Raw genomic sequence first — 13859 nt, 5'->3', positions numbered from 1 at the left:
AAACACAAATGTGTGCGTTCTTTGCCATTTCTTTCTGGCATCCTCAATACCCATCATTTTAAAGTAGCATAAGGTATAAAAAGCAGTATCCAGAATAAGGCTGTGTTCGTTATAATTTCTTCTGTACTGAGTTACATTTGTGCTGGGTTTTGTGCCCACAACCTCTGTCCTAATGCCCAAAGACAGATTTTCATTGGGAGACTGATTTTCGAAGCAAGAAAGAATAAATTCTTCCTGCGACCTCCTTCTGGTCTTTGTAGCAAGAACCAGTTGCTGTGCAAACAAAACTGGTGTTTCAGCTTAGCACCACTGGGGATGGGAAGTGTGCCAGATCAAGGAGGCTAAACCTGGTTTCTAGCCTGGATATTTTAAATTCGCTGCGCTACTATGAAGTGAGGCGCAAGTTTGAGATCTGAGATATCCAGCCTTGTTAAACAGATGGAATATCCCATTATCCTATATAGTTACTAGAGGGACATATGTGAAGGTCACTGAATTTATTTCAAGGGCACAATTGCAATGGGTACTAGAATTATGTTAAGTGGGGAATATATGTTCTGAGACAAGAAGACAGGCTGGGATTCAGCATCTGGAGATTTTCTTTGGGGTCGAAAAGAATCCGTGAGCCCTGGCTGTATCTTTTGACGGATATCTCAAGGAAGAAGGAAAGATGATGAGTAAGGAGCTGTGCCAACTCTCAGAGCTCAGCAGGGCTGCTCTGTAAGTAGGAAAAGAGACTACAAAGTCATGAAGTTTGTGAAAGACACCAACACATGTGAGAACTGAGGAGCTCAGAGATTATCTTCTTAGTTTTTCTTACGTGGAAATGGGTAGAGAGCAGGTGTAAATCTCTTGAGGACTGTGCAATTTCACTAGTAGGAAGCCAGCGTAATCCCAAAAGGATTAGGGTATATATTCCCACTAGGATGTTTTCATTTCTCTTTCCTTTCTTTGTCGCTGATGCTCACCCTTCCAAAGCCTTCATAACTTTCCCCTGCCACTTCCTGCTCTCACCCATCCCCGGAGGTATCCTCAGTTTGTAATACTTTTTACCTGCATCCTTCAGCTGTGCCTCCATTTTTCCAAGAAGAAATGTCCAGCAAGGAAGCGGTAGAAGGTGGAACGGCCACTTTGCACTGTGAGCTCAGCAAGCCATCTGCCCGTGTTCAGTGGAAGAAGGACCATCACATCCTCACCTCGGACAACAAGTACAGCATGAGACAGGAAGGCTGTGCTGTGGAGCTGGTAGTTCACGATTTAGACTTGAATGATACTGGAGATTATACCTGTGTGTGTGGAGACAAGACCACCACAGCTACCTTAACAGTGCATGGTAAAGTAATCCTTGGGACTAAGGTCCTCCAAACCTTAGACCTGCCCAAATCACTATTGCTATGGTCTGTTCCCTTTCTCTTCACTCGGGCTTCTGTGTTCCTTTGGACTTTATGTGCTTCCTTCTCGAGTTAGAATTGGGAAAAGTTGCCTGTTGGTGTTTGTCCTTCTCGGCTGTGCTGGTTCTTCTCACTTTCCTTGCCCTGATGCAGTGTCCAGGGAAGTCTGGGGAGGTTTTTCCATTGTGTTCCACTGACCTGGATCAGGGCTCAATAGTGTACCATGCACCCTCTCCCCCAGGACCTCCTCTAGATGCTTTTTAAGGAATATTCACTCTCTCTGTGGTAACTCTTTTACTCTCCAGCACTGCCTCCAGAATTCAAAAAAGACCTGAAGGACTTGGAAGCCGTAGAAAGCGGGACAGCTGCTCTGCACTGCGAGCTGACCAAACCTGCTGCGGTGGAGTGGAAGAAAGGGCAGGAGGTGCTCAAAGCAAGCAGCAAATACAAAATGAGCCAAGATGGTGCTGTTGCAAAGCTGATTATCCATGAGCTGGAAGTGGAGGACACTGGAGATTACACCTGTGTGTGCGGGGATCAGCAGACAACTGCCACTTTGACAGTCAATGGTAAAAAAGAAAAAAAAAAAAAAAAAGGAAAAGGTTATAACATTTTCTGAAAATAAAAATTGTGGTTTAGTGTCACTTATGGAGAAGATCTGACTACAATTCATAAGGTGTGCAGAATATCATGGTCTATACAGGCTGATAGAGTGTCCAGGTAGAAAATAGGAATTGCAATGCAGAAGTAAATGCATTTTGTCAGTATGTTACTGTCAGGACAATTGTAATCTCTCCTGCAAGTGGCCGCCTTAAGAGGGAATCTGAACTCTCACAACTCCCTGTTGATCTTCAGAATACCACTTCAGTGATCAGGGCAATGTGTCAGCTGCTTTTATAGTAGGAGAAATATCCTGCCACTTTTACATCATCTATTAGATTAAGCTTCTACATACTTCATGGCAAATGTAACTTCTTGAAACAGATTTCTTCTTGTTCTGCAGATATTCCTATTACTTCTCTGGGGAAATAGCCTTATACTTTGAATCTAGAGCATTGACGTTTAGAGGCATCTGCAAAATTTTTTTTTCTTTCTACTTTCTCTTTTCCAAACGCCAGCTGCAGTATGTTGCAAGTTATGTTTCTATTTTATAGCCCTACCAGCGCTTTTTAAACAAGAGCTTCAGAATACCGAGGCAGAAGAAGGTGGTACAGCAACACTGAGGTGTGAGCTTACCAAACCCAAGGCTCCAGTAGAGTGGAGGAAAGGAGATATTACTCTCTACCCTGGTTTGAAATATGAGATGAAGCAGCAGGGCTCCACTGCTGAACTGGTCATTTATGACTTAGAACTGGATGATTCAGGAAGGTACATCTGCGACTCTGGACATCAGCAGACAGCGGCTGTGGTAACCGTACACGGTAGGCAGAGCATTGACCCTTGGCTCAATAGAGGTGAAGGGAAAAGAGCATCTCTCAGTGTTCTTCACAGGCATTTACTCGTTTTGCTGCTGGTCCATGCCAGCGTACGTATTCTACTTGAGCATGACACATGGTCAAGACAGAAAGGTTCTGCTTGCAGTATCTGAAGTGATTAATCAGCATCAAAGCAATTAAAGGATGCCGTGACGTCGAAATATGATTAGCCCTCCTGCCCTCAGAATGCAGAGAGTGTGGCTGCATATGGGAATGGACAACAGAAAAAAGCCAGGCAGGCTGAGGGTTATTTTGGGTTGTTGGTTGCTTCAGTAGGTCTAAGGGACTTAACTGGACGTAATGCCTGACTGGGATGGTAAGAGATAGAACAATTGGTGGACAAAGGACTTCTGTAACATGTGAATGTGCTGTATTATTACTTGAGGCTTTGAGCCTCAGGTGAAAACTTTGTCTGCAGACAACTGCACCTACATCTGTTGTCCTCCACCCCTTCTACCATCCAGAGCAAGACCTTGCCTGAATTCTGAATTTCCTCTTCCATTTATCGCTTGATTTTCGTCTTTTACTGTACTGCCTCTTCTTGTGTTTTGAATGCTAACTTGATCTTTTATATGTTAATAGAAATTTTATTTGAGGGGGAAAATACTCTTCGCTTAATATTGCAAACTTGGAGACCTTTATAAAGGAACAAGGGTCCATGTAAGAGAGAGCATGTCCCAGTAATCCTTGACTAAAGCATCTGTAGTTGGCATGGAGACACACCTATAGGAAAATCTGACTCCTTTAGATCACAAACCAGGCCGTTCTGTGGACCACTGTCTAAGACCAGGTCTTTTCTAACTTCCCATCAGTCCTCAGCACTTGGTTCATGTAATGGTTCAAGAAAGATGCTGCCAGGACAGAGAGTTGCAGCCTAAGGACTATGGAATCACTAGAACAGGCCATTTCTGAAGATCGATGGTAGGATTGGATCCTTTTCGGACTAAAACACTCTTAAAACATTTCCCTCTCAAATTTTGCAGCACTGCCTGTCACATTTAAGCAACCCCTACAAAATAAGGAGTCAGAAGAAGGAAGTACAGCAACATTCTGCTGTGAGCTGTCAAAACCCAATGCTGCAGTGGAATGGAGGAAAGGAGGAGCAGGGCTGCAGCCCAGCCAGAAGTATGAAATGAGGCAGAGGGAATGCCTGGTAGAGCTGTTAATACATAATCTCAAATTAGAAGATACAGGAGAATACAGCTGTGATACTGGCGATCAGGAAACTAAGGCGTATTTAAATGTGAAAGGTAGGTGGTGTGAGCTGACTCCTAAAGCAATAGATTCCATCCAACATGCACAGCAATGGGTAGAATATGAGTATTTTTCAGTACACAATGTGTGTGTGTGTCCCCTTAAATATTTTCCTTTTCATCTGATATACTAGGATTTCCTTTATTTTTCAATGACAATGGAAGAGGATGATACTTTGTTCTTCCAGTGCTGCATTTGAGTTTTGGGTTCCAAGGAGAAATATGTTCTAGATTTAAGGCTGGGAAGAAACTAAAGAAAGAGCAACGCTTTAACGTAACGCCTGGACATTTCATAAGTATTTAAAAAAAGATTTTCTTCCAAATCCTGGAAGAAGACTGACAACGACCTTCCTGATCTGTGAAGGTTGTCCACGGAGCTTTGAATTCTTTACTCTTGAGATCATTGTTAGATCAACTGGAGGATAAATTCATTCAAACATTTCAACCCTGGGAAGGATTTGAGTCAAGGAACAAAGGAAATAAATGTTATAAGTGCAGATGGCTGCTTCTAACACAGCAAGATCTCAGAGTAGCTCCAGGCAAATCAGAAAACATGGATCCTGCCTAGGGACATAGCACTTGCAAAGCACAGTGTCTTGTTCTCCACAGTGTCAGTCTAACTGTGTTAGCCAGGGCTTGACTCAGGCTTCAATAAAAGCTCCTGTTGCTTCTTTTTTTTCCCCCCTTTAGCTCTGCCAGTCCTTTTCAAAAAGGAGCTCAAAGACAAAGAGGCAGAAGAAGGAGCTGCAGTGAAATTCCAGTGTGAGCTGACAAAGGATAATGCAACGGTGGAGTGGAGGAAAGGCACCATGGAGCTCTTTCCATGTGCCAAATACGACATGAAATTAAGTGGTCGCACAGCTGAACTTGTGATTCATAATGTAGAACCAGAAGATGCCTCTGATTACACATGTGATACAGGAGACCAGCAGAGCACAGCAGTCCTCAGAGTGAATGGTTAGCATTGCATCAAAAGGGAACAGAGGATAAAAGGGATCTGTGAAGTTGTGTGAACGATGTTCTTTTATTTATTGGTGAACAAATCCCTCCAAAAGTTAAGATAATGAGGAAAGCAGGTGCCTAGTCATAACCCAGAATACAGAAAAGTGGATCTTGTAGGACAGGATTTGTAGAATGGCTATTTAAGCCCATGAAGCACGGTGTACGGTGTTTTGAGCCCTTCCTCTGGTACTGATAAAAGCAAGAAACTCTGCCTTGTGGGGATTTTGAAATTCTAATAGATCTTTATTTTTGGCGCTTTGCATTCATTGCTGGTTCAGTTGAATCAATACCTAATCATAAGTCATTTACAAAAGCACTTAAAAAATTCCCTATTTTCAATTTTTATAATGCCATCCTATGAAGATCCCGAGAACACTGTGTTTAACCAACCAGGAATAATGTCTGTGATTAATCGCCATCTGTGAAATGTTTGTGGTCATCTCAAACTGTTGGGGGGAACTTGTGGCTTTGATCTAAGCCATAACCGTTCTAACTATATCCTCTTGGCTGAACCTGACCCACAAAGTAGCCACCGGGTCAACTATGAGTGAGGGAACCCTGTGAATAAATGTAGTCTGTTTGTTTGTGCATCATCTGGAAAGACTCACTGTTGATGACACTTGAAAAGAGAGCAGAGAAATCAGAAACGTGTTTAAAGCTTTACATCATTTACGGTGGTGGAAGTCATGAGTATTTCTATAAAAATGAACAGATTTACACTATTTTAATTGGAAAGTATGAGGTTTTGCTTAGTCAAAACCTTTATGGATGTTGGAGTTTCCAATGTCCAGCGCAGATGTATAAAAGGTGTAATGTGGATGCCTTTGATTTTATGGGAAACAGACATATTTGGGGAACTTCCTGATCCTCTCCTTGTCCGGATATACAGACTACAAGTCTATTTATAGAGAAAAATGTGTTGTTATTATCATATAACTACTTAATGCAAATTTGTTCTGTGGCATTAGATCCCAGGTGCCTTGTGCTGAGTCGTGCAGACCTGGCATTCAAGCTAACGGATCGTGTATGAATTGTTTTTCACTTTGCAGCCATCAAACCCCGGCTGAAGCAGCAGCTGAAGAATGAAGAGGTGGAAGTGGGAGGAACAGCCAGGCTGCGCTGTGAGATTTCCATTAGCAAAGCAGAAGTGGAGTGGAGGAAAGACGGGGTCGTCCTTCACTCAAGCTCCAAGTACGAAATGCGGCAGGACGGCACCCTCCGCGAGCTGCGTGTTCACCACCTGGAGCCTAGTGATGCTGGGGAGTATTCCTGCAAGGCTGGAGATGAGACAAGCTCTGCAAAACTGACCGTGAAAGGCAAGACCCGTTTATTAGGGCAAGGGGATTTTCACTTTAGGATGCTAAGATTTTGCAACGTAATTGTTACTCCTGTGATAAACAATCGTGCTAAACAGTTGTGATAAACGCAGAGAATGGGGAGGGTCTCATAAAAAAATCTTACGGTCAATGAACGCACTGAAGCAAAGGTACGCTTGGTGGACAGGAGAGGGTAAGACAGCTGTAATTTTTGACTCGTGGCTTGAATTATTTGCTTGACATCACATGCGTGTGAGTGAACAGATGGTTCATCCCCAGCTTCCAGTCACATGGCAGCTGCATCTGGCCTTAATGTCATTACAGAGAGAGCTTGCTTTCAGGTTGGTCCACCAGTGTGGAACAATCACCGCTAGAATCTCTACAGGCTACTCAATATTGTAGATACTCTATTTTATGCCCGGCTGCACCATTTTTTGTGCAGATGGTGACTTCAGCTGCATGAATACGTACTGTGTTTGCTCAGATGAAGATTGCGCCGCTTCTCCTTTGGCATTCCCCAGCAGATTCGGGGTACGCACGGCTTTTGCCTGTTGCAGGCTGTCTGTATGATCTTTGCACAGACCTGCAGGTGCCCAGCTGTCCTAGAAGCAGGACTCATGCAAACTGAAGCACAAATGCCCCGTGCTCATGCTAATCCAGTAAGTCCTGCTGGGAGCACAGAGTTGACCAGATCCCCAGCCAGTCTGGAGTGCCAGCATATACAGAGCATATGCAATTCTGTCTGAAAAAAAGCAGGTTTTAATGTTATTCTGTGAAGATATCTAAGCACAAACGTAATTAGTTTCAAAATCCTGAATTTGGCATCTAGCTTTCACACTTCATTCACCCAATTATATTATCAAGATGCAATTTAAAAAAAAAATAAATCAATACTCAATGTATCTTTGAGGAAGGACAAGGAATAAAACCACTGACCGAAAGATAATGGCCAAGTACCCTGAAAGTAGTGAACCAGCAGTGTTTGAAACGTGATTTGAGAAGCTGTGCTATCTCCATCCTTGGAGGTACTCACAGTGCAGCTGGACAAGGAGCTGAACAACCTGCTGTAAGGTGGCCCTGCTTTGAGCCGTGGTTGGACCAGATGACCTGCAGAAGTCCCCTCCAACCTATATTACTCAATGTTTCTCTTATTTGATCCATGTTTTCCTTTTCATGTCTTGACTACTGATGGACTCTTTGCAGAGCCTGATGTGACTATCGTGAGTGGCCTAAAGGACATGGCGGTGTTTGAAGGGGACGATGTCACGTTTCGGTGCCAGGTTTCTCATGAAAATGCCAGGGACGTTGAATGGAAGCTACAGGATGTTGCTCTGCAAAATAATGAAATGAATGAGATCTCAGTGGAAAAAGGGAAGATTCACACCCTGACATTAAGGAAGGTGACTGAGCAGGACATTGGCACCATTGCTTTCCGAGTAGGACCCCACACGTCAACAGCAGAGCTCACGGTAAAAGGTAAGGGCTCTCTGTGCTGTGGGAAAGGAACAGGATTGTGGGAACAGGTGACATTTTGCTTATGCTAATAGTAAATTCAAGGCCACCATTCACCCCTTCTTAGCTCATGTTAGTAGGGCGCTTATGCTTCAGAGCATGCATGATGGATGGATGTGGTCTCCCGTCCATCATGGGTGGACAATGGATATGTCATCAGGGTCCTGAAGCGAACTGGTTTCTAGAAAAATTACTGGGGCAACTCCAGTAGGTGGATTGTCGGATCTGTAACTTTCATTGCGTCGGGTTTCCCTTTTCTTCTTTTCTTTTCTTCTTTGGAGTCTTTTCTCCTCTAAACACTGCTTTGAAGACATTCTCAGTCAAACATCCTTCTCCTTCCCTCTTTGAAGTTGTTGATCTGGTCAAAGTCCCAATCTCACCTGAACTGGCTAAAACATCCATAAAGTTTTTGATTACTACTTCACTAACTTCAACAAGTATTTGTGAGTGGATTTCATCTAAAATCCATTCACTTATTTTAACTCCCCAATATGTAACACAGAAGTTAAAGTATTTTTAATACTTAACTGTGCAGCTGTAGCTTTAACGCTGCAGGGAAACAAAATAAAGGTGACTGCAAATGCCTTTGCTGTGCTTGTAATTTCAGTGCCACCTCCAGTCTTTAAGGAGAAATTACAGAGCACAGAACTGCAGGAAGAAGAAACAGCCATCCTCCGCTGTGAGGTCTCCCAGCCTAATGCTGCCGTGGAGTGGAAAAAGGGTGCTCAGGTGATTTCCCCAAGCTCCAAATATGAAATCAGGCAGGAGGGAACAATCCATACGTTAAAGATTTATCACTTAAAACCAGAAGACTCTGGCAAATACACCTGTGACAATGGAAATGACCAAACGACAGCCACTTTAACTGTTAAAGGTAAGTTGTTGTAGGGTATTTTTTTTCTTTTTAAGATGAGAAATTTGTTCCTCTTCCTTAGCTTAGTACTAGGCAAGAGGGTGCTGTCTACTGTCCTTGATTTCAGATGTACTTTGTTGGCATGAAGCAGCCGAGCCCTTTCGCTTTCAGAAGTTGTGTTAAGTCCCGTGGTGTCCTGAGCAATGAATATGGAGGGACCCAAGTGCTGTAACTGCTTCCACAATCCTTGACCCAAGGGCCTCTTTCTGGTCACTCAGAAAACCAAGGCTGTAACTAAAATTACAGTGAGAGCATTTTTGCTGCTTAACGATCTCGGAGCTGTAGTTCCACCTGTGAAAATGGTGCTCAAGAGTCAAAGTGCTCAAGAGTCAAAGTGCTCAAACTTACTTGGGCACTCAACTCCAGCTGATGAGCAAGGCACATAAATACTTCTAGTGCCTAGGGTGACAGTATATAATTTTTTTTAAATCTGCTCTTGTACAAATACCTTAAATAAGGTGATTTATTTCTGAGATACAAGATCAGCAAAAATAAAGAGGAGCCAGGGATGTGGGACTTAGCTGCATAATGGGATGCCTTCACAGCAATGCAACTGTACAAAAGCCTTGACCCCAGCTGTTCCCCGTCTGTCCCACAAAACACACCATCCCTTCCTACATCACCTGGAAGAACCCTCAGATCTATCTCCTCTTATACACATCTACCATTCGGTTCCTGTGAATTCACTGTGATTTCTGGAACTTCATCTCCTTCCTTTGAAAACACCAATTCAGCCGTAACTGTGGAGGCACCGAGGTTCTTCCAGGGAACTGGACTTAAGGAACTAAACTTCTGCATGTGGTGCATTGTAAATCAACCCATCAAAACTCCATCTTGACCCATCAGTGATACACATCTGTGCAGAGACTTCCAGAGTTCATTTCTCTTCTGGGTCCAGTTTTCAAACGAGGGGCATTATATAATAACGTTTCTCCATGCACCCTCCCAAATATCCAAGAACTTAGATATCAGCGGCAGGCTTTTGAGTTGTGGTTTTGGTACCCATTTGGAGATACATGGACTTAGATGCTCAAGAGTCCATATCTGTGACTGCCTCTGTATAAGAAGGAACACATTCCCAGAGGTGTTTGGCCCAGTGACTCTTGGGGGGTGCAGACTGCTTATTGCTTCTGGAAATCCAGACCTTTCTTTCATTCCTTGTTCGAGTTTCAAAGAAATTTTGGGATTGAGTTTGAACAAAATTTGGCAAGGCACCACAGTTTCATTAAACTGAAGATTTAGTGACCCAGTCAGCAATGAAACATTTTTTTTTCCCTCTTATTTATCTTGGTTTAGCTTTGCCAGTAATCTTCACACAACCACTCCAGAACCAGCAAGCCGAAAAAGGCGGCACTATCACTTTGAGCTGTGAAATCTCGAAATCAAATGCCACCGTGCAGTGGAAGAAGGCCGGGACAGTGCTGCGACCAAGTGACAAATACAAGATGCGTCAAGCTGGATCCGTGGCTGAGCTGACGATTCACAACCTGACTGAAGCTGATGCTGGAGAATACACGTGCGACACAGGGGACCAGCAAACCACTGCAGCTGTACTTGTGAAAGGTGGGGCTTTGCGCGGGGAAGAGCTGAACAGAGCTTGGTACCGTGGCAGGGGCATGTGATTAAGTAATTTGACAGCCAGACATTTTCCTATGCCCAAACTGAATCATGGGGATCTTGATGAGAGTGATCTCAGAGGGATAAGAACTGTCTCCATTACTTCTCAGAAATGAGTCTTTAGTCAATGATTCTGCGGTTTAATGTTAATGTCACCCACTAAAATCTGTTGACACTGTTTTCACAATGCACAGATTGCATTATAAATATATATTGTGTATTTACTATACACACAATACAGCATACCATGCATACTTTATAGACTATCATATGTATGTGCATAATATATAGGCACACATCCGTAATTACGCATCTGTGAGAGCGTGACATGTTACTACATACCCATGTAACTACGTTTCCATGCATTTAGTGCTTAGTGCTTTGTGGTTGCTCTTTTGAATAATCTAGTACTGTCAAGAAAGAGCATAATGAAATGTTTAACCCAGGAAGCATCCCTGGAAAGTAGATATCAAACTCTGTTGACCTTTCCATAAAGAACCAGCAGCAACCATAGTGGAGACGCTGAAGGACGTCACTTCGTACGAAGGAGAAGACGCAGTGTTTGAATGCAGGCTGTCCCAGGAAACAACTCAGGATGCCCAGTGGTTCCTGGGGGATGTTCCCCTGCAATCCAATGAAATGAATGAGATCAGAGTCCAAGGGGCGCGTCACACGTTGGTCCTGAGGAAGGTGACGCTAGAAGACTGTGGGCCCATCAGCTTCAAAGTCGGGCAGCATGCCTCAGCAGCACAGCTGACGGTCCAAGGTGAGCAGCCTCCTAGGAAGAGGGATTGAGGAGGTACTGGTAAGCACTGTCTTTAGCTTCTGAAGAGATGTATTTGGGAGGGAGGGGTCCTTGGAAACTTTAGGAGATTCTGCTAACCTAATTTAGGCATTTAAGAGTTAGATATTTACATCTGAGCTAGTCGTTTCAGTCCTTTTTATAGTCCATGGAGCGAGGGAAACATCCTTTGAAGGGGATGCAACTTATGCTGAAACAAGCAGCTAAGATATGTCAGAATTAATGCTGAAGAATGTCAATAATTTGCTCCGAACTAATCTGCTTATGATGGTTTTAGATCATACTTACTCCAAGAAACATCAAGAACCTCTGAAAACCCTTTCCATTAAGTTATATTTTGAAAGATGGGCCATGTCAATACCTTATCTTGTTTGTTCCTGTTCAATCTGGTTCAAAATGTAACTATAGGCACCCAGTTCTGATCTGGGGGCAACGCTGGATTAGGTGGTTGCAGCAGCGTTGGTACCCTCTTCCCCACAGTTGCTCCGGTCACCATTGTAAAGGCGCTTGACAGCTTGGAGCTACAGGAGGGTGGCACAGCTCGCTTGTCCTGTGAGGTGTCCAAACCTGATGTCCCTGTGGAGTGGAAGAAAGGCACGTCCGTGATCCGCTCCAGCCAAAAGTTCAGCATCAAGCAGGAGGGGAATGTGCACACGCTGGTCATTCACGATGTGAACTGTGCAGACTCAGGGGAGTATAGCTGCCACACGGCTGGTGGGAAGAGCACCGCCAGAGTGGAGGTTAAAGGTATGATTTTGTCTTTGCTCAGCAGTGGTGAGAGGCGTGCATGTCAAATTTGGGGGCTCTCTAGTACAAGAGAGATGTTGAGGTAGTGGAGCAAGTGCAGCAGAGGCCACCAAGTTTCAGAGGGCTGGAGCACATGAGGTATAAGGAGAGGAAGGGGCAGGGGCAGCTGGGTTTGTTCAGCCTGGGGAAGAGAAGGTTGAGGGGGGACCTCATTGCTGTCTGCAGCTTCCTAATGGGGGTCTACAGAGGAGAGAGAGACAGACTTTCTTTGGGGCGCTCCGTGAGCAGATGAGAGGCAAGGGTGAGCTTCAGCAACAGAAATTCATATTAGGAAAAAACCCAACCCTTTTACAATGAAAGGGTGGTCAGACACTGGAACTGGGACCCAGTTTGGCAGAGAAATCTCCATCCGTGGAAGACCTCCAGAGGTCCCTTCAGCCTTAATTATTCTGTAATTGATCCCTGGCCGTGCGATGTCAAGTTGTTCTCAAAACGGTGCAGCCTCAGGTCTGGATGTGTGCATTCTTTGAGTGCTTGTATCCTGTTCTGTGGTTTTATTTTGGGGTTGAAAACCCCTCTGGGCTTCAGAAATTATTATTTAAGTTAGTTGGGAATTCTTTGTGGAAAGAAATCTAGGCTATGGGGAGAGAAATGCAGCTCCTGTAGAACCAAAATTTTTCCTGCTTGTTAACTCCTCTCCCTCCTCCTCCTCTGTCTGGCTTAGACCTAGACATCCCCGCCCCTGGCAGGTCGCCTTAGGTAAATGCAGACAAAATTGTTCATGAACATCATCAATGGCATTTTCAGTACCTTAAAAACAAAACATTCCTCCACTTTCTATTTTTGCCTTGCCCGTTTTTCTCTCTTATTCCCCGTTTCAAGCCCTGCCTGTGCTTTTCAAACACTGGCTGAAGAACGAGGAGGTGGAGGAAGGGGGCACAGCCATGCTGCACTGCGAGCTGACGAAACCCAACGCCCCCGTGGAGTGGAGGAAAGGAGATAGGGTGCTGCAGCCGAGTGACAAGTATGAGATCCGGCAAGAGGGGACACACGTTGAGCTCTTCATCTATGATGCCGAGGCTCAGGATGCCGGCGATTATACGTGCGACTCGGGGGATCAGCAGACCACTGCGTCGCTGCAAGTCAAAGGTAGGAGAAGCCTTGCCTGAAGGCAGGGAAGTCATGGCTGAGGCTGTTCTCCATAGGGGTGACAAGGAGGTTTTATCACTGAATTATCATCAACACTGTGTTGTGAATGACAACTGGAGGAAAGGGTGTGATCCACAATCTGTTCTTCAAAGAATTTAGAGCCTTTTAAACCCATTTCTATTCCTGCCAGTGCAATTTTGATCTCACTGTGAGAGCTGGGAGCAAAACTGCAGCTGCTGCTAGTGGAGGGTGTGCACAAGAGCCTTTAGAAAACTTGCCTGCTACCCGACAACAAGAGACTGGAGTATTTCACCATACCTAGAACAGGCCCATTGTAAATGGAGCCTGAGCAGCCCAAGATTTGTGGCTCTTTTTCTAATAGCTACATTTTTGGATTTTATAGTTTTATTCTTTTTATACTTTTATGTGCTGATTTTATACTTTTATTAATTTTAAAGCAACAAGATCATGCTTTTAGATTCTGAGTTTAGCCCCCATAGCCAGGTCCTTCTTGGAGTGTGTGGTTTCATCGATTAAAAATCCAAATGCTGTGACTGGTAGTGTTGTGCCTCTAACTGCTTACACTGAAAATTGTATGTTCGCCCACATGAAGCCCCTTAGAGGTCCTGTGACCTACGTCAGTCCCTTATGGAGCAACAGTGGGCACCCTCACTGTATCAGC

The 13859-nt window shown here is 44.2% G+C and overlaps 1 protein-coding gene across 1 annotated transcript in view; it reads left to right on the top strand.

Annotated features, from left to right (window-relative positions):
- The window catches only part of OBSCN (obscurin, cytoskeletal calmodulin and titin-interacting RhoGEF), a 179267-nt gene that overhangs the window by 86217 nt on the left and 79191 nt on the right, over nucleotides 1-13859 (top strand). The window contains exons 53-60 of the mRNA XM_086467362.1: nucleotides 1067-1333; nucleotides 1697-1960; nucleotides 2570-2812; nucleotides 3850-4116; nucleotides 4810-5076; nucleotides 6171-6437; nucleotides 7641-7913; nucleotides 10976-11245. Of these exons, the coding sequence (XP_086323488.1) occupies nucleotides 1067-1333; nucleotides 1697-1960; nucleotides 2570-2812; nucleotides 3850-4116; nucleotides 4810-5076; nucleotides 6171-6437; nucleotides 7641-7913; nucleotides 10976-11245 (2118 nt within the window). The remainder of the gene's footprint in view (nucleotides 1-1066; nucleotides 1334-1696; nucleotides 1961-2569; nucleotides 2813-3849; nucleotides 4117-4809; nucleotides 5077-6170; nucleotides 6438-7640; nucleotides 7914-10975; nucleotides 11246-13859) is intronic.

This window comes from Leptosomus discolor, chromosome 6 (assembly GCF_034619465.1).
Source record: "Leptosomus discolor isolate bLepDis1 chromosome 6, bLepDis1.hap2, whole genome shotgun sequence".
Taxonomy (NCBI): domain Eukaryota; kingdom Metazoa; phylum Chordata; class Aves; order Leptosomiformes; family Leptosomidae; genus Leptosomus; species Leptosomus discolor.
This window is presented reverse-complemented; position numbering and strand designations above follow the sequence as displayed.